The sequence below is a fragment of the Acipenser ruthenus genome, chromosome 2, assembly GCF_902713425.1.
Source record: "Acipenser ruthenus chromosome 2, fAciRut3.2 maternal haplotype, whole genome shotgun sequence".
NCBI lineage: Eukaryota > Metazoa > Chordata > Actinopteri > Acipenseriformes > Acipenseridae > Acipenser > Acipenser ruthenus.
This window is the reverse complement of record NC_081190.1, coordinates 82273664-82300572: the sequence shown is the minus strand read 5'-3', so window position 1 is coordinate 82300572 and position 26909 is coordinate 82273664. Positions and strand designations below refer to the sequence as shown.

The 26909-nt window shown below is 36.8% G+C and overlaps 1 protein-coding gene across 3 annotated transcripts in view; it reads left to right on the top strand.

The window, feature by feature from the left end:
• Positions 1 to 25561, top strand: part of LOC117409420 (follistatin-related protein 5-like) — a 256417-nt gene extending 230856 nt beyond the window's left edge. For all 3 annotated transcript variants that reach the window (XM_034908687.2, XM_034015436.3, XM_034908681.2), the window contains 2 exons: positions 1362 to 1486; positions 22742 to 25561. In XM_034908687.2, the coding sequence (XP_034764578.1) occupies positions 1362 to 1486; positions 22742 to 23444 (828 nt within the window). In that variant the 3' untranslated portion in view covers positions 23445 to 25561. The remainder of the gene's footprint in view (positions 1 to 1361; positions 1487 to 22741) is intronic.
• Positions 25562 to 26909: the final 1348 nt, after the last annotated feature.

Below are 26909 nucleotides of genomic sequence, written 5' to 3'. Positions count from 1 at the left end.
GAAGATGAATTATGAGTCTAACAAAACATATATATAAGTTTTACCTGACGGTAAACAGAGAATTACGTTCAACATAATCTTCTTACCTCGAGGTGAAATCGATCCTAATGATATAAATTTAAAAAAAAAACTATAATCTGTACGATTTGTGTAAGGAATGGATTGTCAACATAAGGTGATGGGGTCCTAAATGTCTATTTCAGGAAAGGTCACGAATAAATGGCTTCAAATCACTTTAAATACTGGTTGTTAAAAATAACCATTCAATCTCTAACTGGAACATACATGATGAATTTGAGAGGTTGCTCCTTTTCAAAAGCTAAGTCAGTTGTTTCAAGTGTCAAGTGTTTTTAATTAGCTGCATCATTTTTTTTTCTTTCTTTTATCCTATTGTCATTAATACCACTGTTTGCTCCTGTTTGGAGAATTTAAAAGGGGGGCGTCCTTCCTAATTATTGGATATCTGCCAAAAATTGAATTTGTGAACATGGTTAGGTGTTTACAATGTGTTAATCATCTCAGAAAACTGAAGTAAAAATTCTAGAATATTCTGTGAATCTGAGAATGTTGTTGTTGTTTTATTTTGATATAAAACTCTTAGTGATTTGAAGAGGTGTGTATCAAGCCCAGTCGAACGATATGCCAAGTTTGTACAACACATGTACTGTACAATAACATTGCTATTATTATTTTTGTTGGACTCAGACTTATGACTGTTACTGTATATTTATGCCATATAATAACTGGAATCCATGATAATGGTTGCTAGAAAACCTACTGGCTGTATTGTTGTATTATAATACCACTTGCATATGGTGTATCTACAAACTGGACTATGGATTACTAAAGTGCTTATTTAGTAATGAATACAATAAATGCCTCCAGGCAATTCTGTGGGTAAAGTTCTGTCAGAGAATGCATCAGGATTTAGATCAGGCTAACACAGGGCTCATCTTCTACAATGGCAAGAATTGTATCTTTGCAACTGGATGTTTATTGTGGCGAGTGCAAGTCATTTAAATTGCATACTCTGCTGAATGTGTGCATTGACAGGCAGCCAATTAGATCGGAACTATCCCTGCTGCTCAGCTCCATGTCTCCTGCTGAGTCTCAATATTATGGGATTTGAGGAGTTCCATAGTTAGGATGCATCAAGAAATGATTGTATATACATTCTAAATAGAGTATGGGGCCTATTTTTTAGGTGCAAAGGCAAAGCACATTTTCTGAGTAATAAAACATTTGCAATGGTATAAAATAAGCAAGAAACAACACGGTTGCAGAAAAGACTCGTCAGCTTTACACTATTGTTTTTTATGTTGCTTTTTATGTATTGCATTGCTTTTTCCCCTTCTATTTAGGTGATAAACCAGGCCAGTGGGAGTGTGTCCCACCACACCATCCATACCCAGCCAGTTGGCAAGCAGTTTGATAAAGTGGAGGATTTTTTTATTCCAGCCACAACCCTCATCATTAATCACATCAGGTAAGTGTGTGTGGTAGAGTAAAGAGGAAGTTAGCCTCCAATGTTTTAGTTCTTTTATATATATATATATATATATATATATATATATATATATATATATATATATATATACTATGTTTCCCTAAAGCCAATGTTCAAGCTTTTGTTTATTGATGAATTAACTGACCTAGTACCTGTATAAAACTAAATATGTTTATATTTAGTTCACATGTTGATAAGATGTTTGAAAGTAGAGATGATGTATCTAATGAGTGTGCTTGCTACTTGAGCATCCCTCCAAACAACAATATTGATTATTATCATTTCTTCATCCTTAGGCAATAACATGTCTTTACAAGCAGTGCAATCATACTAAAATGCAACAGCAAGCGATGTAACAGTAATTTGACCTGTTCTTTTTCTATCGATATTTTATGGATATTTTTGTGTTTCGGTTGTTTGACCAAAAAATGTGGATTATAGTTACAGTTTTCTATAAAAAAAAAAAAAAAAAGCTCATACACAATGCTATGGGAATCATGGGAAGCTTTGTGATTTCTCAATAATAATCCTGACAGACAGAAATTGACAAAGCAATACAAATACAGTGATCTAGTACAGTTAAAACTGACTTAATCGATCTACAAAGAGACATTTGTGGCACCTTAAAACATCAAGCTGATTGATGAAGGTGTCATTCACCTGTAATGAACATTTTTGGGATATTCTGGCTAGTCATCGAAGGTGAGCATTTTGCTGACTAATCTAAGCTGATGGAAGCCATCATTTTATGATGTATTGGGGTCCTGAGTGGCTCACCTAGTAAATGCCCAGCCACATGAAATGTCACATAATGGTTGCACCGAGTTGCCTTCTTGGCAGAGAAAACCAACTGGGGTTAGTTTGCCTCTGTCCTCTGTGGTTTGGTAGCTTCATGGTAAATTCAATAATTACTGCACCACCCTCTGCTGCATTGGCTTCACAAGCAGTAGGCCATGTGGCAGTTGAAAGTAAATGAGCAAAGAAAGGCAACATTATCAGAAGATAGATGGTTGTGAAGGCCCACTGTATACTGGTGAAGCACTGATAACACGGTTTATTCACGACTTTGATGCTTCTTGCAGTCACAGATTTTATTTACAAATAGTATTTGCTCTTGTATTTTTATCATGGCAATTGGATACGGGATTTTCTATATATGTGGAGAAGTCTGTAAAGTCTGATATGTGTACTTATGAGCGTACATACGACCGCCTCCACTATATCACCTTCACAGGGGATTTTGTCCCCAGCGGGGGATAATAATCTACATTCCTGGGAAGTTCTGGAAATGCAAAAAAAAGAAATGAATACATAAATACAATATTTAGACTTGTACCTTACATAATAAGACCTGACTGACCAAGATAATCTTCCTGCCTCTGGATGTACTAATCTTCTAGCTCCTACTACATTCATTTAGTCATTTTCATTAAAGTTTTCTAAGGCATTGCGGGTTGCTAAGCAACACACCAATTCAGTTTAAATCAATAAAATTAGTTGAACCATCTTTGGTAACACTTTATATTAAGGTGCTGCTTATTAATGTTTTATAAATGTTTTATAAATATATAATAGGTTCTTAATAACTGTGTTATAAAGTATTAATACATCATCATAGCCATGCAATAGCCAGATACGGAATTACTTTTTTATAAAGGGGACAGTTTTTAGCCACCTATTCTACTTTGGAATGTTTAACCATGCAATAGTCATAAACAGAATTACGTTTTTATAAAGGGGACGGTTTTTAGCCACCTATTGTACTTTGGGATGTTTAAACGTAATTCTGTCTATGACTAGTGCATGGTTATAAACCATCTATAATGTTTTATTGACACTATATAACATAGATATTGCACATATAGTATACATTTATAAAGCATTAATAAGCAGCACCTTAATATAAAGTGTTACCAAATCTTTCATTTAAAAACTTCCAGGTGAAAACAACAAATAGATTGAAAAAAGTGAAAAAAATATTAAGCCTGTAATTTAATACTATCAGTTATGACCCTGATTGTTTAGAATTGTGTAACAAGATTAAGAGAATGTGGTACCCACCACAATCTACAATAATCTTACATTTTCAGGGGTGGATATTAAAGAAAAAAAACACTAGTGTGCATTTTTGTGTAAATGGGTTGTCCTTCAGATTGATATTGCATATTGTAACATATAAAACCCACATGTCACAGTTTTGAGAAATTCCCAGTTTTGAGATTTCACATACAGTCACTATTATTATTATTATTATTATTATTATTATTATTATTATTATTATTATTATTATTATTATTATTTATTTCTTAGCAGACACCCTTATCCAGGGCGACTTACAGTCGTAAACAAAAAATACATTTCAAGTATTAATACAATTAAGAGCAAGATAAAGTACAATGACTTCAGTTCTAATGGACTATGGGCATAACAGCATGACAGACTAGCATGGAGGGCTGACAGTAAGCGATGAGTTTTAAGGTGCTTCCATTTCCAAGGCTACGCAAAATACTGATGATTTACACAAATGCAGTCTTACAAGTATTGGCTCTATGGATCAATTCACCCAAACTTTCCATATAAATACTACATTGATAGATAGATCTTGATATTTCCACCATTAAACTGTTCATTAACAATATTTCACAGAACATATTTCAGAGATGTTCTTACAATTATAATGTATGTAATATTGAATGAATAATGTGACTAATATACCGTGGTAGCTACGGCCAGCTATTTACCTGTCACAAAACTGTCACAATGTGATAATGCAAAAATGTCACAGCGTTGCAATCCTGTTTTTTTTTTTTCTGACAAGCTTGGAATTAGCTGCACTGCACTCCTCAAAACTTTTCTCTTAATGGCAGTTTTTGCCGGTTGCGTTTGATTCGCTGTCATGAGTAATTAATTTGTGTTAATACAACCCTTTTTACCATGATAGTGGGACTTACCTTAATATCACATTCAAATAAACTGACACATACAATAACTCCAGTACAGCTGGCTGTAGGCACATCCGGATAATATAGCTTGTATTTAAAAAGCCTTTGCCTTAACTAAAATGGCTTAACAAGGGACCACATTTTAACATTCATGTTCTAATATAAATTTGTTACATGAGTTACATATAAAATGTTTTTATATATATTTTGAGCTGTGTTTTTGTTACATTCAAGTAACAGTAGTGTGAAACGTATTATACATGCAGTGTAGGATTTTCTGTGACTAATCATTTGTTTAGTGAGATTAAAACTGTTAATTTTTTTCCCTTACATGCTGAGGCAGAGAATGTACATTTGAGATATCAGCATTCAAAAAAATCCTTGATTTAGTTAAAGTGATTACAGTTTCACACTGCAATTAATATTTTTTTTAGTCATAGTACCTGTATTTTAAAACAGGGAGTGGGTGAAAGCCGGACCAAGGCAAAACTGCCCGGATGGGGCACCAATAGAAAATTATACCACACGATTACTCAGTCTCTATATTTTCCATTTTAAAAATAATTATCATTATATGAATTGTCATCTATTATTTTATAAATTAAAATGGTACTAGATCAAGACAAAACTGCCTGGGGCACTAGTAAACCTCATATAATGATAATAATTTGTAATATATAGATTTGATTAATTGTGTGGTATAGTATCCAAGACGTTTTGCTTTAGTCCCCTGTCTGAACAGTTTAGTCTTGGTCCTGCTTTCCAGGATCAAGACAAAACTGCTGTGGTACACTTCCTGGTGCAGCCACACTTGGCTCTTGTTGAGGAGAGACAGTAACACGTTTGGAGGAGAAGGGCAAGATGAAGAAGATCCTGCAATTCAATCTAAAGCGTTATTGTCTCACTCCGCAGGTTATCCTAGACCTAATAACTGAATAAGGGCCGCTATCCCTGCACATGTGAAAGTGCTGTGTTCTCTGCCCTACTTAGCCTCTGGTTCCTTTCAGACCACAGTTGGAATGTCTGGAGGGATAGCCCAATATACCTTTTCCAGAGTGCTAGGAACATTTTTGGATGTCATTATAAAAAGGGCAGGCCAATACATATCATTTCTTGAGGATACTAGCCTAACTGATGTTGGCTGAAGCTTTTCCAAACAACCCAGTTTCATTCTGAGTGACCTCAGCCGTAAGGACTCGCAGCTCCTTCTCAGAAAACTTTTCTTTTCTGTGTGCCAAGAAGACTTTTCTGCTCATCCACTGACATTTTTTTTTGGTTTGTATTTTTGTGCTCCACAAATGTCATACAGCGACTACTGCTCTCTGTACTCCTAACTCTGCAAGTGTGGACGCTAAGTAGACCAATGCGCTCATTGAGACCCTCATTATCATAATTGCGATTATTATTTGTGTGTGTTGAGTCATTTGCATTGCTCTTAAGCTTACATAGCTGAATAATTGCCTGGCTGCAATGCAATTTGAATTTTGCATCTGCAATTATTTGCACTGCACCTATACTTTACACTTGTACTCTACTTAACAGACTAATCAACAGATCCATAAATTGTTTGGTCATTGATTCAAACATCACAAAATGAATCTCTCACTGCAACATTAACACATGACAGGCCAATCTGATATCTGGACCAAAGAGTTAAATCAGGTCAGTTTGTGTGGCTTATAAACTGTTTGCAAGATTCCTATAGGATATTCTTACAGGAATGTATAGTATTTTGGTGTATGATTCTTAATTGTTATAACAATAGTAACAGGAAATAACATACACTGTTGAAAACGTGCAACTTATGCCTCTTTTCCACTGCACAACTGAGCTGCACCAGGGCCAAAGATATCCTGTTTTAAGGATAGTTGTCTTTTTTTCTAGTTGTTTGGGTGCTTGAAAAAAGAAGGTGCCCAAGCACAGCGAGAGCCGTAGTTGTATGTGTGGTACAGCTGTATTTTGTTTTACTATATTTTTGTAAATAAGTTTATCATTTTTTTTTCAACATTATTTTTCTTTATATTAATATAATAAAGGTCAAGGATGAGAAATTTGGTAGAATTTTGTGTTTCTGAGTGTGTAAGTTAAGTGTACCATACCAAGGGTTTATGTCCATTTGCTTCAAATTGTCAGAAATTCAGGCATAAACTTTCTCATTTCTGACACGAGACGGCACATCTTGCTGAACACTTTATCTGCCCACAGAGAAACTAGAGCCTGCACTTCCTCCACGTCCCGGCTGTACTTTTCTCTCATCACATTCACTGCATGGCATGTTGTTTGTCTTTGTGGAGTGTACTGACTGATGCAACGTAATGACAAAAATCCTTAACCTCGCCCCTGGCTCAGATTGGCTTGCAGCCAGATTCAGATGTCTTGTGAGGCCGGAGTTTCACGGTTTGGTTCTCGCTCGGCTCGACAAATAGCCAGCAGAGAACCACCCGCACCTGTACCGTACTGAGCCCTCCCGTGTCAGATGTGCCAGTGGGGAAGATGTATTAAACTTGCTGATAAAACCTTGGCCTTGACAGATACTGCATGTGATTGCCTGGTTGTAGATTCCAATTCAGATCTAAGCTCCTCACATAATTATGATATTGCCTGTCATGTGAGGTGAAACCTTTTAATAAACACTTCATCTGTGAAGATCTACATTTATTCAGAGTCTGATATGGGGCGGACAGGATTTCCCTTGCCTAATTGTTTCACTCTGACGCCTATGTAACCAAATACAGGCAGACATCTTACTACTACTCCAGAGTATAACAATGGGGTTAATACCTCTCCTGATCTGACCTCTCCTTGTTTTAATATCGTTCCATTGTGAAGGTGCTATTGATTGCACAGATTATAATTAACACAGGAATTCCCCAACCGTGTTAAAAAAAACACTATTAAGAAAATGTGTTAGTAGCACTAATTCAAGCACACAGACTGACCTTTGTAGGTTAGATAATTTGCTGAAGAAGGATATTAGCACTGGTATTAAGTCAGAAATGGCACTGTAGTTTAAGTTGTAATCATATACAATGTACTCCGTTTATAAGAATCACATCCATCCCGGGTGTTTTGATTCTTTAAGCGGATGATTCTTAAAAGGGGACCGATATGGTTACTGTGGTGCAGAATCAGTATGTTACTATGAGAATGAGAAGAGCTTCTTCCCTGGCTGCAGTGTAATGGGTCGACCACTAGATGTCACGAGTTCCCGCATATATGCACGCCCACGAAAAATCCACAGCTGCTTTTCCTTAACGAATTAAGGACAATGGTCAATTGGTTAACTGTCTGCTTGTTAAAGTTAATGGCACCTCGATAAAAAGGGCTTAGCCGGCAGCTTTGTGATGGAGTATAGAGGAGTAAGGAAGCAGAAGAAAGAAAAAAAAACAAAAGATCTAGTGTTTGTTCCACACAAAGTACTGTTTAATTTGTGCCAACTGAGAGCTAGGTTTATTTTGTTTTATTAGCGTTTTTTTTTGCCACCGCAGTGTAAGAAAAATAAAACCAACAACAGTTTAAAACTGTAAATCAAGACTCTGTCGCATTACAATTAGCAAAAGCATGCCATCAGCAGTTTAAATACAGCATAGAGATGTCAATGGTGCTCAATCATTGAGGACAATACATCAAAACAAGTCCTCATGTGTAAGCAGCTTGTTATATGATCACGATTATGTTTACTCAAGGCTGCAGAATCCTATTTTACTACAGTATACTTGAGAAGCGATCGTCTCGTGAGGGTGCCTAGTTTAACTGCTGTGCGATGTTACGTGTAATGGCCTTTGAATTAAAATGACATTACAGTACAGTATTTTACTGTCAGGACTACCACTGCATTTATGCATGTGTGGTTTACTTATTTTCGTTGCGATGCAAATCTCACAGTTTTTCATTAAGCGGAGATGCAGAGCTCTGCAATCCCCGCCCCCTCTTGCTCCTCCTCCTCCTCACTGCGCTGCAATCCCACTCCCTCTACATGCATATCACACAATAACACTGCTGTACTCAATATGTATTCAATGAACGTGTATTCACTTTATTAAAACACATCTTCACTAAAAGAGAACACAAAAAAACATACCTGCACAATGCAGTGGCGCAGTCACGTTTGATTACAAACAATGCAGTGTTTCCTGCATCACTGCACTATACACGCTGCAAACGTGCCTAATCACGCGAGATGTGATCAAATTCAAAAACAGCTTTATTGGCTGTACACGTCATTGCACTTGATCAATTACCATATTACATGTAGTCAGTTTGCCCCGAAATGACTCTCATAAGCGGATTGCTTGATTTTTACAAGCAGAGTATTTTACATTGGTTAGTATAGGAATGATTTTGTCCCAGTGGTTTGTATCACTGTATGCAGTTGATTCTTACATCAGTGATTCTTATAAACGGAGTACACTGTAATACCTTATTAGAATTCAGAAATCATGTAGGACCCACCAATATTGAAATAATCAGACTGGACAATGCTTCTAGTGAATATAAAGGAACAGTTTTATTAAAATAAAACTAAATAAAGGACAATTTAAAGGTACAACAACTAAACTAAAGTAATACAGAAAGGAAGAATTAACTAAACTAAACTGTACAGAAAAGAAAATATGAACGACACCCCACTCCGATCCAAAGCAATCTATGGGAGATTCCCTTAAAAGTTACAACCGCGTTTCTGACAGTTATTTAAGACAAAGGTTAATCTTAACAGGGGTATCGTTAGCAACACAAATATTTACTTTAGTTAATATTTGATAATTAAAGCATTTTTAAATCAGTCTCGTATATAGTTTTGGTTCAGAAGGCAATTCTCACTCTTGCGAGATAAAGACGCTCTTTGCGTCCAGACAACCTATCGAGAATTATCGATTATCAAGACAGCTAAATTTGGATTCTAGCTTTAAATACAGAATGATTGTATAAATCACATACAACAAACAGTTACTGTAGTGTTCATTAACTCAAAGCATGAATTGAAATCAATAATACTGTTCTTACATTCTACCTCAAACAAAACGTTAATTTTACTTTAAGGTCTGCTTATTCTCGAGTTCATAAGAGAATATAAACACTATGTATTGAATACTTAACAGGCTCCTTGCTGCCTCCTCCAGCTGATCTGTGTCTTCAGCAAAACAGGCTCTCAAAGGCTTTCCTGTTAGCAGAGAATGTCCATGTTCCAGGGTCTGTCTTCTTTGCTTTTATGTCTCCTTACCAGGGGACTAAAGAAATGTCTTTGCAAAAACATTAACTATTTAGGTATTCCACTGAAACAGCAATTCCTCCATCAATATGTGCACTCTTTGTCCAGTTATGTCTGGGATATTTCACCGCAAAACTCTGGCAGTGCTAGCTCAATAAACTGAATATATGTCAATTTATGTAGACTTCAAATGTTCATCCAACTCTTTCTCCGGTGATCAATCGGGGCTAAGTTAGAGATTTTATTACAAATACTTTTAGGATTTTAGACATCTTACGCTGCAGACTCCCACACCAAGGCAAACACTAGAGTAGTTATCTTGTATCAGATTTTCCAAAAACGGTATCTCTGTTCAAGCCAGTCGCAGGCTGGGTCTTCAGATTGTCAAAGTTCAGAGACTTGTTTGTGTGTCAAGAGCCTTGGGTTTTGTGTCGGGAGCACTGTTTGAAAGTTGCGCCTGTCTTTTTGTAATTCTCGATTCACCCCTGTGATTGGATAGTTTGTTTATTTTGGGCTGTGCCTGAGTGCACGTGGGATGTTTCTGGTTGTTCTCCTTCCAAGACTTCCCAGTGTTCTCAATTGGTCCGCTGTTTCGTCCCCTGTCGGCTGGATTTGTATGTTGTCCTGTCCTCTCTCAGTAGTGTCAAGGCATTCAAAACCGTCTGGTTTGATGAGGTGAACATTAGAGTCAAGGTTCAAATATGTATGTCTCACTATACAGGCGTCAGACTGTGAGACTGGAGTTGTCTGGGATATTGCTAAATAGTCAAGAAAACTATTTAAATAGAACACAGAAAATAGTGGTCCACAAATCTATTTAAAATATAAATATAAAATAGGTTGCCAGTAATGTATTTTAAATAGAAAAACTATTTTGTAAAAATAAAAAATACAGATGGACAGATTTCATAACCCAAGTACAGCAGAACACAATTGGGATCATTTCAGCACTCTGGTTAGCTGAGAGGGTATACCTAATTGTGAGCTAATGTACAGTTGTATATAACTGTTTGTATCATCCCACAATCCCTCTTGTCATTTTATAATTTGTGATAACGTAATATTTATTGCTTAAGAGAAGACGACCACCAAAATATTACATATGGGATATGCCTGCCTATTGGCAGGTATTCACTGAGCTGTCTATACCAGAGCTGCCGATAGGCCCCTTCCTGGATGACATCCTCTGTCCCGCCTACCAAGGGGTTAAAACCGTCATTCCACGGAAGCCATTTCTCTTTTTGCATTGAACCCGTGAGGGCGACAGATGCGACCTTGCGGTTGGTGGTCGTCTTCTCTTTCAGGGACCCAGGGCTACGGTAAGTAACCTAACGTTCCCTTTCAATTTGAAGACGACCACCAAAACATTACGTATGGGAAATGTATACCAGAGCTGTCGCAAGGGAGATAAAACTACAGCATATGAGGCACGCATCAGAACCGCATAACCCATGGTTAGCGGGGTGGATGGAATGACTCCAGTTCCACAGACTGATTCATGTGGAAGGCTGTAATCACCTTGGAGGAAAATGGAGTTTGTACGCAGTGACACCCTGCTGCGATCGTCCAAAATACGCATACAGGAGCCAACAGCGCCTGCAACTCACTGACCCGCTTAGCGGAGGTGATAGCCAAGAGGAAGGCTGTCTTCATAGACAGATACTTCAACTCCATGGAGTATATGGGCTCAAACGGGGCCTTCGTGAGAGCCTCCAGTACAATATCAAGGCTCCATTCGGGGAGATCAGTCCTCCAGGGAGGGCGTAACCGCCAAGCACCTTTAAGAAACTGGGTATCCAAAAAATGCGCACCCGGAGATACTGAATCTACTGGGGCATGGCACGCAGAAATAGCCACTAAATACACCTTCAATGTGGAACTAGCAGAAACTGTAAGATAACTGGCGTGGGGCAAGAGACTGGGTCGTGACTTCTAGTCAGACACCAATTCTGAAAACGGTGAGTGGACCGCCTAAGTGGCTGAGGGAGTACCACAGGGGGCAATATGTCGTCTCCGCCGAGGCGAAGAGATCGATCTGCGCCTTCCCGAATCATTACCAAATGCGCTCCACCACCAAAGTCACCTCTGTTGTTGTTTGTTGTTATGAAGGCCCGACACACCGAGGTGGGCGGGGCGACGCAGCCGGCGAGGTCTACTCTACAGAGGGGTGTATGTAAACATACGGTCTGGTGGAGGAATACACAGCTGGTTGGCTGTTGTATATAACAACTGTGCTGCAGCTAATCCACAGCACGACCCAGACAAGCAGGGTTGTGCAGTCTGATATACAGACAGGAGGATGTGCAGCAACAACCAAAACAACAAGGCCGTCCAAGCAGCTGGTGGAATCACTCTATTATTATTATTATTATTATTATTATTATTATTATTATTATTATTATTATTATTATTTATTATTATTATTTATTTCTTAGCAGACGCCCTTATCCAGGGTGACTTACAATTTTTACAAGATATCACATTATTTTTACATGCAATGAGATTATTTTTTACACATTATTTTTACATACAATTACCCATTTATACAATTGGGTTTCTATACTGGAGCAATCTAGGTAAAGTAGCTTGCTCAAGGGTACAGCAGCAGTGTCCCCCACCTGGGATTGAACCCACGACCCTCCGGTCAAGAGTTCAGACCACCTAACCACTACTCCACACTGCTGCCACTCTACAGCGGGGATGCGAAGCCTAGCCCCGGTGGAGGAACTGTGTTCATCCAAGAGTGTAGACACGCACTCCTTTAAATAAATACTGCACAGGCAGTCGCTCACACACGACAGACAATAAGGAAAGGCAGCCTGCAATGCAAGCGAGCAGGCTGCTGAAAGAAGAAGGAAAGAAAAAGAGGCTTCAATTCTGGAGCCACTAATTCCAGGAAAACCGCAAGCCAGCTTCCAGCACGAATGCAGGGGAACATTTTCACAAAACGTCTGTTCAATACAAAGGTCTTACCTTACCGTCTTGAGAGACAAAAAGAGAAATTGCTTCTGTGGAATGATGGGTTTAACCCCTTGGTAGGCGGGACCGAGGATGTCATCGGCAGCTCTGATATAGAGAGTTCAGTGAATACCTACCAATAGGCAGGCATATCCCATACGTAATGTTTTGGTGGTCGTCTTTCTATTGAAAGGGAAACCTTTTTATACTGCATATTTTCATTATGATTTATACACTGTTTATTATTATTTAGTCATTTAGCAGACACTTTTATATAATATCTTGGTGTTACATCTCATCTGAAGGACGTAGTACAAGGGATTAAGTGACTTGCTCAAGGTCACACACAGTAAGTCAGTGGCTGAGCTGGGATTGAACCTGTAACCCCCTGGTAACAAGCCCCTTTCTTTAACCACTGGACCACCAAGCCTATTTAACCCTTTTCCAAAGAATTATATTAGTTATGTTTTCAAAAATGGTTTATCAGCGTACATTGTAATCATCTTATGTTATTTGCAGTATCCTACACCTGCTACCTACATCCATATTCAAAGCATCATTGCTACTGTACTACTTGACCCATCAAAGTAGCATGTTATTAACTAGTTATTTCTCTCAGATTGGTTCATCCTGATCGCACCTGTTTCCTATTCCAATTTACAAGATAGACTCTGTAAATTCTATTTAAAATAAAAATAGGAAGTACTATAATTTCTACTTTAAAATAGGTATTTTGTAAATAGTAAAACATTTTCCTGCCCAACCCTGGCATTAGTTGTATTTCATGTGAATCATTTCAAGGCCTCTTAATTTGTGAAGTGATAAATTAACAGTGCTTGCCATTTAAAAATTTAAAAGTCTTCAAAACACAAAAGTACATGGCAAAGGAGACTGTCCCGTATTCTAGAAAACCTGTAGTGGGAAGTAGTGTCATTTTTCTGATGAGAATTTAAATGTTACAAAACAAATATGCTAACAGGATCAAGCTCGGAATCATTTCGTCATGCCTGCTGTTTGGTTGTGTTTTATCCGTTTAAAAAGCCATTTTTCACCTGAGTGGAAAATCAATGGGAGTGTACTTCTCTGACCCAAGGGAACTTTGCAAGGTTAAATACTTACATTTGCCTAGTTTGAACAGGAAAATAAATTCAGCTGAAAGCTTACCCAATCAATCTGTTGTTACAAATCCACCTTAATTTCATATTGTCTTGTTGTTGAAACATAGTGCCCATAAACATCTATTTGGGAAAAACGTGGATTACTATCATCAAAAGTGTACTGAATTCCTGTTGTGCATGAAAAAGAAATATTAATTTTAATACATGCTGCAAGGTAGTATTTGTCTTCTGTATCTAGTTTCCAATTATATTTTGTATTGATTTATTGCTGGGGGGGGGGGGGAGTAAAGAAAAAATAACACACTAAGGAATACGTAGAACAGACTATAGAAAGGTAAAGATAAATATAGATGTTTTTTTTTTATCTGACTAGATACATTATATGTGTGCCAAATGTTTGTTCTTTGTGGATTGCCTGTGGTTCTCTGAAGTTCTGAATCATAATGCACACTCTCTCTCTATATATATATATATATATATATATATATATATATATATATATATATATATATATATATATATATAAAGGATATGCCATGGTCCAACTGAAAATATTGAATTGATTTTATGAGTTAGCCTTGGCCTCTACACTTGGAGTGAAGAGGTTATGCTAGTGAGTAAAAATACGTTTGATATTTTTAGTTGGGCCATGACATATTAGATTTATACAACCCTTCTATTGAATTGCTTTACGTATTTTTTATTTTCTTATTTTCATTTGTTTTTTGTTATTTCTTCAGTTTAAATTGGGACTATGTTGTGTCCTTCTGCAGTCTGCAGTGATCTATTGCTACATCAGTATCTTACTATTAATTCTTTGACCGACAGAACTTTAATTTCATTCATTCTTCCTTTCCTGGGGGCAGGGTTTTGAAGCTGAATTGAGTAGGCAACATGTCCTGTTTGAAGTGATGTATTTGCTCATCCAGGCCCAAATTACGTAGGAAGGCATTTATTTCTTACTCTAGTTCAGTGGTTCTCAAGCAAATGTTTTACTGGTGGCTGCACTGCAATTTTTTCCTAAAAATACTAAATAGGCCTATACCATATGAAAAACAAAGAAGAGATAGACATATAAACTTCTAATTATAAATTTATATAAATTAATACAATAGCCAAGATAAAGTACATTACCGGTATTAATGTATTTCAGTACATAAATACAAAAACTAGGCCTACTTTCACTTTCCAATCATATGCTGCAAAAATCCCAGCTAAATCTAACAAAAATGCTGTTACAGTATATTATATGTAAAACTGGAGTATTCCAAAATAACAGGCACCTCGTAGTGAAGGCCTTACTTTGCCCCACTGAATTAACTATAAAGCAAATTATGTCACACAGTAGTTCAAGTTATAATTTTTTTTCTTATATGTATTTCAGTCAGAAACCGTACAAAAGTAGACATAAGATTTTTGTTTTTTTTTAATCCCTGCCATTGTAGTTTCGTCGCAATAAACAAAATGGCAAAAGACACATTTTCATAAAGCAATAGCATTACGAAGGTTGATTTATGCTTTTTTTTTAGCTGTACGTGCAAGTGAAAACTGTCAAATGTAACTAAATGTTGATCAATATACATAACATTTACCTTGCAAGTTGGGCCAGTGTTTGGAAAGCATGAAGCATACCTGCATCTGTACTGTATTATTATTGTTATTATTATTATTATTTATTTCTTAGCAGACGCCCTTATCCAGGGCGACTTACAATTATTACAAGATATCACATTATACATTATTTCACATTATACAGATATCACATTATTTTTACATACAATTACCCATTTATACAGTTGGGTTTTTACTGGCGCAATCTAGGTAAAGTACCTTGCTCAAGAGTACAACAGCAGTGTCCTCCACTGGGGATTGAACCCACAACCCTCCGGTAAAGAGTCCAGAGCCCTAACCACTACTCCACACTGCTGCCCTGACTCGCTTGCCAAATCTGAAGCAGCACTGTTTTAAGTTAATACTAAACATCACTTGCCATTTTAGAAACTGTCACGCAAATTCTGGCAAGGTAGTAAATCGGTGCACGGCAAAACACGTTGTGTTTGTGTCAACTGTGTAATTTATGGCGGACACAGAGGTGGATTTTAAAAAATTTTGTGCAGTACTGTTTGTTTGTAGTTTCTCCACACTAAAGAAAATAATATTACTCCATACCGTTGTTTTCACATCACACTACTAAAGTCTTCTCTCGTTGATCAACTGGTGAGCACTAACACAAACCGAAATGGGCGAACATTTGTGATGCATGCCAAAGTGAAATCTGATCAGAATAAAAGCTCGGCCAATCAACATGTAATGATTCTACTGACGTTTATGCTGGCCAGTAGTAGCTAACGGAAATAGACGCAGTGTGAGGAATTAGAATGCAGGCAGCATGACCTTTGCTGAATGAAAGCTGGATAGCGGCACAGATTAAGATAAAGGTTGATTAAGAGAGACAAAAATAGAAAATACTGGGATGCTGCTGTGGCCCCATAAAATCCAGCTGGTGGCCAGTGTCTGCATTTGAGAAACATTGGTCTAGTTGCTCTGCCTCGCTGTCTGTTTTAGGAGCTGTCCTGTTTGCTGGTTCCTGTTCCCCATTTATTGGTTTGTTTGGTGTCATTCTCAAATTGACTCAGTTACTCACCTATTTTCTTTTTGATGGTTTCTGTTTGCTTTGTAGGGGCTCGAACGGACCAAAAATGTTTGACGTGAATAGTAAATCATTGTACATTTTTTCACGCTGTGTTTTTTAAAAAAAACAGCACTTCTTGAACTGAAATACAGTAAAATTAGATCCGGCTAAGGAGCAAAATGGACTTATATTGTAACAAACCCACCGACGAGCATAACAGATGTTTTTTGCTCTGACGTGCATAACACATTACTACATGTATATATATATATATATATTAGGGCTGTGTCACATGGCTGGCTGAGTGATTACGTCAGACCCAGGAAAGGAAACACACACAGTCACAGGACGGTGAAATGATGAAGGCGCTTGCTTGCCTGGTTTATTGCAAATAAAAAGGTTCTACAAAACAGAAAACACAGACTGAACAAACAAAACGGCGAGTTGGCCAAAGTAAATAGACAGACAAACAAAGTGGACGAACAGACAAACAAACAAGTACCGCGCTGGTGCTTCCAGCGCACAATAGCAATTGTTATTTCTTTCAGTTTTTACCTCCTCTCCACACCCGTTCTCCACTCATGAACACACAACCCCGAGTGAATGAAATGTGCATCTATATATACTGTTGTGCCGGGATTCAATTACTAATTAATTATTCACTTGAATCCCAGCACGTGAATTAATTATGTGCAACCTCGTGCTCACATATTATATACTTTAAATGCACGTGAAGTGCAATCCCGTGCCTAAATACAATTATACATTTTAAATACTCGTGCTGCACACACCCATTTATATCCCGTGCAGCCATATCTATACACCAACATTAACACACCACACGCAACATACAACACAGAAATGCACACAGGGGCGGGGCACATTGCCACAGGCTGCCACTCGATTAAACATTTTGATCGGTTAATTTATGGGCATTAGTTGATTAATCGGTAGATTAACACTAGAACCGCCGCGGTTGTACTCATACTTAAAACCACCATTTACATTTTAAACATTAATATTAAAATAAACTATCAGATACAACTCAAAAGTTTTATTCAAGCACGTCATATCAAACATCTGCACAGCCGAAACGCTGTATTTAAATGAACAAACATAAAAAGGTTTATTTTCTAATTTACCACATATAAAGCACTACTTCAAAAAATGAAAAAAACTATTATAAAATAAACATTTCAAAGAAACTAGTGTGTAAACAGGTGTAAAACGGTATATGTACATACAAAACTGTAAAAAAATATATATTTTTTTTTTAATTAAAACACGTGTCACTCGGTGCAGCACTGAATCCAGATTGAGCTGCAGCAGACCGCTGCTTTGCAGTTTTCTGATCGAAATGTTTCTGCTGAAGCGCTGTGGCTAGCTTCAAGATTAAATCTCACCTACTGACATTTTCCCCAGTGCATTCCTTGTACAAAACAAAGGAATTGATGGCTGCTAGGTCCAGTAGAAATAACAAATAAAGCAAGTATTGTAAAAGGCAGTCAAACTGACTGCGTGGCAGTTCAAGGTGGGCAGGATTATAACTTCCTTATTTTCCTGATCCTGCCTTTCAAACGCTGTCAGGGTATGTAATACATGTATTTAGGAAAAGTCATAAACAGACAACCACATAACTTTCAGACACACAGAGTAGTTTCAATTTGAAAACCTCAAACCGTCAAAATGACTGCTGTGGTGGTTCTAGTGTTAATCGGTAGATTAATCCGTGCACATTTTTAATAAAGGTAACTTATCTTATACTGGCTGTCCTGCATAGTAATACTGAAAAATCTATAGAATCTAAAAAAAAAAAAAACCAATGGCAAATTGGTCTTTTTAAAAGCATTTTTATTGTTTATAAGCATTTTTATTTTAGTAAATGGAACACATTTTAACAGAACAACCATTCTTTCGGGCCACTGTCAGTCACATACAGTACCTGTAAACACAAGACAGCTGGCTTCCTGTACTACTTCTTTTATTGAACCTGAGACACCGAAGAGATTAAGTCATTCTGAATCTTGTTAGAGGTACCTGAGAATACTGTAGCTATTGACATGTGATTGTTTAACATACTGTCGTAGTCAATAATCAGAGAAAGTAATTCCACATAATTACCTCTATCTGAGGAAATGGTGTCTTCATTGTGCCCTCTGAATGGTAGTTCTTGCTTGCCAAGGTAAACAACAGAATCAGTCAAGCGTTTAAGAACCTCACGATTTTTTTTTACTTGCTCATTGTGTTGTATTGTATCCCTATGCTTCTGCTCATCCAGTTGAACATCAATCCGGGTTTGTCCAAAAAGTTTTGAGTGTTACAGTGACTCGCAAATGACTTTGGGAACTCTCATGTTTTTGTGTTGACTTTGTAGCTTGCTGTAGCCAGTGCTGTTCCATATCGCCTTTTTTGTACTGAACAAAAAACAGTTCCAGCAGTATTTTTTATTTTTTTTTAAATGACAGCTACCGGTAAGCCACAGATACCTTTTATAATTTGAATTTTGGAAGTAGTGAGTATATCCCATCCCTCCGTGTCAGTTCGGGTATTTATGGTGTATACCTCCCTTTTTTAACAATCTCCAATTTTTTTGAGAAAGTTCTTCTTGAAACCAAATTGAGTATGATGTCTCCATTGTCTGATGTTTTTTTTTTTTTAATTTGTAAAAAGCAATTTGAAATATTACTTCGAAGTTCTCAATATAATTCTCAATAACAGTCTCTATAATAAGCAATAGCATGCGAAATTCAGCTTTTCTTACAGTGGTTACTCTAGCATATTTATGTCCCGCATCTGCTAACTAATGATTGGACAGCTGCAGAACAAGGTCAGATCTTTGACTTTCCATTGGTTAAACTCCCAAGACCTTCAACTGAAACAGAGAATACCTTCAACTGTTTATGTCCCGCCTCCGCCCACGTATGATTGGACTGCCACGGATAAAAGTCTGCACGATTAAATTGTAAAAAAAAAAATGTATCTGCGCTCAACTCTTTAGTTGATTTATCTGTTAATCCATCACATATCCGCCCTAACCGTTTATCCATCATATATGTGACGGATAAACGGCAGTGTGGTCCAGTGGTTAAAGTCAAGGGCTTGTAACCAAAAAGTCACCTGTTCAAATCCCACCTCTGCCACTGATGGTCACCGGTTCAAATCCCACCCCTGCCACTGACTTACTCACTGTGTTACCCTGAGCAAGTCACTTAACCTCCTTGTGCTGCATCCTGTGGATGAGATGTTAAATCAATGTCCTATTGTAAGTGACTCTGCACAGCTCACAGCCTACCTCTGTAAAGTGCTTTGTGATGGTGGTCCACTATGAAAGGCGCTATATAAAAATAAAGATATATAGAGACGGTCACCGGTTCAGTCCTGCCATAGTTATGTTTGCAATGTTCTTTCCATTATATGCCCCTATTTTGTGCAGCTCCAAATGTGGGGTTAAGTTCAATCAATCTGCCTGCCATTTTGGATTTCAGGTCTGATTGGTAGGCTGAATTTTTTCTATAAGTTTTGTGTTATTCTGTCCGGTAGTTTTTGAGCTACAGCACTTTTTAAAAACGGTTTTGTGTAAGTTTGGTGTCGTTAAAATCTGATGCAATAGGGGTGAGTTAAGGTTGTGTGCAACCTTAACATACCACTTCCTGACTTTTGTGATTCTGAACTGCAGTTTTTGTTACTGAATATATATAATCCCATGTGAATCCCATGTAAAGCTCACGCTGACAAGCTGAAATTCATTGCTTTACAGTAAAGCTGAAATTTGCAGTGCCTAATCACAAGTTTTAGGTCCCCAAGATACCAAACAGAAGGAAGTACACCTATAAGAGTTGACAGTGAATGCTTTAGGGAGATGCTGTTCAAAGCTTTTTTTATTATTATTAATTCTGAAGTTGTAATTGGAGGTTTAGTTGTCTGTTGGAGAAAATGCCAAGGATTATAAAGCATATGCATGTGTTTCTCATAGTGTAAAGACTCCTCACATACTTTGCTATTTTATAATCAGATAGAATAGTAAGGATATTCATTGGATTTTATTCCAGAATTAAATTTTGTGTAATGCTCAAACAACCCCTCTGACTCGAGGGGTAAGCAAACAAAAAGAACACAAGGTTGACTACTCTTGCATGTGCATGTATTAAGAGCATGCTAATTATTTTAATCCCCCTAGTACCTTACATTTAATAAAAAATTAATTTTAAAATGCATTGTGATGATGTGTGGCATATTATTAATGCTTATGTGCAATAACTAGGTATTTTTCAAAAATAATTTAAAATGTGTAATATTAGCTGGGTTATCTGGGTTGGGTGTCACATGTTGCATTCCTTGACCCTAGGATTAAAATCTTGCACATCTTTGTATGTGCAGCACTAAAGATGTTTTTTGGGGGCTTTAGGTTATGGAAATAGCTATATACTTTAGTAAGCCATGGCACCACAATTCAAAAATTGTAGTATTCCAAACTGAAATCTACCAATAATATAGATACTGTATAAAAAGTATGGGGTGTATTTTGTTTAAATCACAAACTCCTAAAAGGACTTAGGGGGCTCACATTTAAAAGTAAATCAGTAAGACTTCAATGACTACTTATCACAGTTATCACATTATCACAAAGTCTGCAACAATTAACTTGATCATTCAATGAAGAACACAAGTCGACTGAAAACAAATATGTTCCTCCAAAAGTGAAGTGGTTAATTACAGTATTTTGGGTATTGATCATGAATAGTGAAAAATGTACATGCTTTGAAATGGAGAGTGACCAATCTCATCTATTTTGTCATCTTTAGAGAAAAAAATAATACATATCTTATCTTAACATAGGTTAGATAAATCATGCTATCCGTAGCTCAGTTGTTGTGGAGGTACACATGGGACAGGGTTAAATGCATTTTTATCTAAAAGGGTAATGTAACACCTAAAGGTTCAAAGCAATAACACAGGTTGTAGCTGACTGTACATAAGTCATGTCCAGCCACATTCTAAATGTGATTTTCCCTCAGTAACCAATGTACTGCTAAGTAGTAGGACAGTCACTACTTTGCAAGATTTTCTAAACAAGCAGTTTTTTGTAGTCAAATCTTCTCCACTAAACTACTTGCACACAGGCAATAAGGTATAATAATCCAAATGAAGGTGTAAATGATGTAGTGACAAGGGCAACTCAGATCTCAATCCACAGTATTCTCAATCCTAATTTTATTGCGTGTTTGTTTGTTTTGTGTAGTTGTCATTACCTGTGAGCCTTTTGCAAATACCAATGATAGTAGCTTGGCCTGTTCTGTGAGATAAGGATGAATCTACTTCAGTTGAGTAAATATAATATGTATTTGTTGAATAGGCTATTCATCTTACCAGTAAATAATGGTTTGCCTTTTCATATGCTAGATTGCCTTTATTTGTCCAATATCTCAGAAAACAAAAAGCTGAATGCCATTTCAACAAAATTGCCTCACGTACCTGATTTTGCACCTTTTCATTTTTGCTTTGAAATTTGGAAGTTGCGAATTAGACAAGACAAGAAAGTCCTGGCTTCTAAATAACCCTATTTTTGTTTCATACAATGTATGCAATCATAATACTATGTTTTAAGACAGTTGAGGTCTCACTAGGTGACCGAATTATTTTTTTTTTAAATTATTATTTCATAAAATTGAAGTGATCAGAGCCAGTTGTCCTCAGCAGCCTCTGATATCATTTCATTTTCTCCAGTGGGTGATGGCAGTACTGTACTCATATTAAAGATGATTTTAGTGTGACCACTGAGACAGAGCTTAAAGTATTGGAGCTGGACCGTGTTTCTGGATTAGGGATCATCTCCCTGTTATGAGCCAAGTCCTGACATTGTTGGTCTTGATAAATGATAGAGCAATACAGGGAAATTCATTTATTTAGCCTAGAACAAGAAGAATTAAGAGGGACTTGATTGAAGTCTTTAGTATCATAAAAAGAGTGGACCAAGTTAACTGTCGTAGATTTTCTCTAGATCTGCCAGTAAGATGGATCTTTGTTTTTCTTGTAAAGTAGTCTCTCTGTAATTGTGTATTATTAGGAGGATGATTATTGCTCATGCTCTAGGTCTCTTTTGTAGATTTGGTCTCTTTTGTAGATTTGGTTCCACAGGTAAGATGCATGATGAAAAGTTTGTTCTTTCTTTTTCTCACCTGAGTTCCCCCTGTATTTTCTAATGCTACTACATAATAGTATTATTAGAATAGGAAAATCAATTGAATATATGTATAAACTTCTGCCATGGGAGAAGGAAAGAAAAGATGGACACAACAATATTAGCCAATTTGGGATAGTGTACAGTATGGTGTCATTTAGTCAGTAACTCTAATCATTTTCCTTTTCTTCCTTAAGGTTTGGATTCAGTCTTCATAAAGATGAACCTGCTCTTCATAAAATTGACCTTGAGACCATGTCCTATGTAAAGAAGATTAGCCTGAAAGACTATAACTGTGTACCAAAGTCCCTGGCATACACCCACTTGGGGGGATACTACTTTATCAACTGCAGGCCTGATTCAACCAATGCCATGAAACCTCAGCTCATAGTTGACAGCGTTACTGACTCTGTGATTGGCTACAACAGTGATGTTACTGGCACCCCCTATATGTCTCCTGATGGACACTTCCTTGTCAGCATCGATGATGCAAAGGGCCTCATGAGGGTCCAGTCCATTACAATTCGAGGGGAGATCCAGGAAGCCTTTGACATCCACACTAATTTGCACATCTCAGATGTGGCTTTCCAGCCTTCCTTCACTGAGGCCCATCAGTACAATGTGTTTGCTAGTTCAGGGTTACAGACGGATGTGCTGTATGTGGAGCTAGCCTCTGGTAAAGTAAAGATGGTGAAGAGCCTGAAGGAGCCTATGAAAGGGGTGGAGTGGCCCTGGAATAGTAAAAACCGCATGATCATGGACAGTGGTCTATTTGGTCAGTACTTGATGACACCTTCAAGGGAATCTTTGTTCATTCTGGATGGTCGGCTAAATAAGTTAAACTGTGAGATCACTGAGGTATTTAAGGGAAACACGGTTATGTGGGTTGGGGAAGCATAGAAAATTCCTGTAACTTTTGATTTAAGGGTAACATTGCACTCAATCTGCTCTTAACAGTACACCCTTTTCCTTTTTACAGTCCATAATATATATATATATATATATATATATATATATATATATATATATATATATATATATATATATATATAATGAACTACATATACAAGCTGTTTTGCTGGAACAACCAAAAGACCTTTACTAAAATTGGACTTGGAGCCTACATAAAAAAATAAAAAGTAATTTGGAAGAAAAATGGCTGTTTGAATTTTTATATTGACAAAAAATTTGGAGCCAAATGGAATCATTATTTTCAAGAAGAGGGCTCGAAAAATGTGAGAGCGAGCAATTCTGTAGCAACTCAAAGATTAACTGCATAAAATACTAATCGAAATAATGTATCTTTAGCTGCTGGGAGTTTTGAACTGCCATACTAAAATCAATTTATGACTTGTATATCCAATTGATTTTTCTTTTGGTTTGAAACGATGGGGGTGTGGGGAGTGTTGTTCCACCTTTCATGTTAAGAATTTTAACATCAGAGTACTGGCCTGTCCCTGTCCATTATTTAATCTTGTTGTTGTGCCTTCAAGAAACACACTTACAAGAGGTGGAACAAAATAATATAATTATTCCCATTGAGGTTAGATTGCTTGTCACAAGGAGAGAAACGTTTCAGATCTCAACTGTTTACTATCCATCATGCTGAGAGATAGTCTATATTGTTTAAAATACAAGAGTGAAGGAAAAATCCTTTCATGAATTAATGACATCCCTACTGAGTCCCATACTTGTTTGAGTAGGTAACAATTAATGATTTGAATTAGCTATGTTTTGGTATTGCTATTGTAAAACCACTAGATATACCAAAAACAATATGCAAATAGATATGCTATGTGCATTTAAAAACAAGCTGTACTTTTGGATGGTATATATGTAAACAGATTCAAAAGATGTTTGTGAGTGACAACATCCCATTGAAAAAGTTATTTTGAGAAAAAAACTAACGTTTTTAGTTTTAAAATTTGATTGGAATGTTGTTGTCACTTTTTAACTTTGAATCAATATTTGGCCACTCAGGGCTAGTACTGACTGCATCTTATATATTATTTGAATATATGCGGTGGACATCATCGGTAATACGCATTCTATTGGGTATTTTCTATAGACATTTAATGTTAAGAAGGTTTGAGGTAGAATAATAGCAGCACTTCGTTATCATGTATGATGTATGGTTACATTTTAAAGAAACGTCTAGCTTTGTGAAAAAACTGCAGTTACAAGAGCTCTGTTATTTTGAACATGTGTAAAACATAGGAACCTGTTGTCAGAAAACATTGCAAAAATAACAGCAATGTTAAGGTTGAGTTTTTCAACTTATTTTCTTTAAATACCTTCGACTCTTACCTTTGTGACTTGTTTGGAAATGCTATAAGCACACTACAGTACGGTATGTGCTTCGTAGAGTAAGTCTCCCCTGAATGGGTGTAGTCTATGCATTGTCATTCTTAAAGCCTGTCTAGATTAGGGCATTTTAGGATGAACCTTTTCAAATGTAATAATGTTGCTTAGTATGTGTAGGGCTTCAAATTTAAACAACTCCCAAGTGTAAGCCTGTTAAATGGTTGCCGATTAAAAAAAAAAAAAAAAACATTTTTAAAGTAACCTATTAAGGCTATTAAATTGTAAAGGCAATCATTCAAAAAATTGATCTTTTTATAATATTTCCTTTAACATAGAATATGTTTCCTCATAACTTCACAGCTTTTTACTAATATGTCTTGTGACCTATAATTTTATAGTTATGTCATATAAATAGCAGCGACGTGAGCTGTGTGATAGACCACTTGTTAGTTTGCAGAAATGTGCTTGAGTCAGTTCTACTGGGGAAAAAAAAATCTTTGTAATTTCTAGAAACTGAATTAAATCCCTTTTTTAAGAAAAACAAAGCAATGACATTTCTCCATGAGTGATCATGTAAAATGTGATATCTCTTAATAAACCATTAAGTCTGTCATGTACATTCTAGCCTTGTATGTAAATCCATGTGGATGTTCTGTAAGTAGAAATTGCTTGCCACTGACTGAAGAATAAAGCTCATACCTTTTAAAAAAAAATGTGTCTTATTGTTTTATTTATTGACTGTTTGGATTGCAAATGGTTTCTACTGAACAGCAAGACAAGACTTCAAAGGAAAAAAGACTATTAACTTGTTCATAACAAAATCCTCTTTTGTGCCTGAATCTGAAAGTGCTGCAGTTCCCAGTCTTCACCCAGTATGGTGCTTGTCCTTCAACATCCTGGTTCTGTTCCTTGGATTCTGCTCTTCTATACTGCGCAATATTCAGCATATCATATGGTAGGATACCTCACCATAGTCTTATTACTCTGCTTTCAGTCATGTCAAGGGTAGTATTCTGAATGCTTCTGTTTTAATCTGGGAATTCAAAATAAACAGTACAGAATGTATTGCTTTGCAAAAGTGACGGTTTCTTCTCCAACCTGCTGTCACCAGATAAAGAGACCGATGTGATCTTGAAAGCTTGCATGTACAAACTGTCCCCCAATAAAACATTTATATATTGATCCCTCAATTAAAGGTAACAGAAAAAATCGGGATAATATACAGATTTTAACATTAGCACTCTTTTTTCTGTTGGGCTAAAGATAAAGATATAACACTCCATGAAAATGTAATATTTCAACCCAAAAGTTATGAAGAATTCATGGCCTGTAAAACTCTAAAGACCTCACTAAAATTAACAAGAGACAGACTCCATCCAGTGCAGAAACACATATTGAGCAGCATAGTCTCAGACATCACATTCTTATAGATGAGAAATGCCTCAGTAGAAGAAAGAGAAGGTTCAAAGAGGAATCCACAGGAATTTCCAGCTGAGGGAGCATATTTCACTATAAAAACAAGCTTAAATAATTAGAAAAGATATGGTATAAAATGGATGTCATCAAGACAAAGTCACAAGAAAAGCTGGTGGACAGAATTCTTAACATTTGTTTTTTGACATACTGTATATTCCTAGCAACCTTAGCAATTACAGTTTTGTCCGTCCGTCTTTGAAGTCCTCTTGCGATTCTTATGTCATGGGTGGGGTAAACAGGAGTAACCGTAGTAAACCTGCTTGTAGAATTGTAACGACTATGCTACCTTGGGTTTGGCAAGGACAAGGACCTTGATGACCGAGTAGATAGTAATTTCCCCTATGCAGGTTCTTTTTATCCCCGGGTTCAAATATACACACACTGGAGCTTGGATAAGTAAAAACAATGTTATTAGCAACAAGTTTAAAAAACAAAAGATAGGGAAAGCCACAAAAAATAAAAACCACACCAGGCAGTGGTAATTCTCTAAAAAAAAAAAAGTAAAGGTTACTGTCCAACATGGCGGATAAGCCAAAAAGAAGGAATCAGTCTCTGATAACTCCGGGGGGATCCCAAGAGACCCCT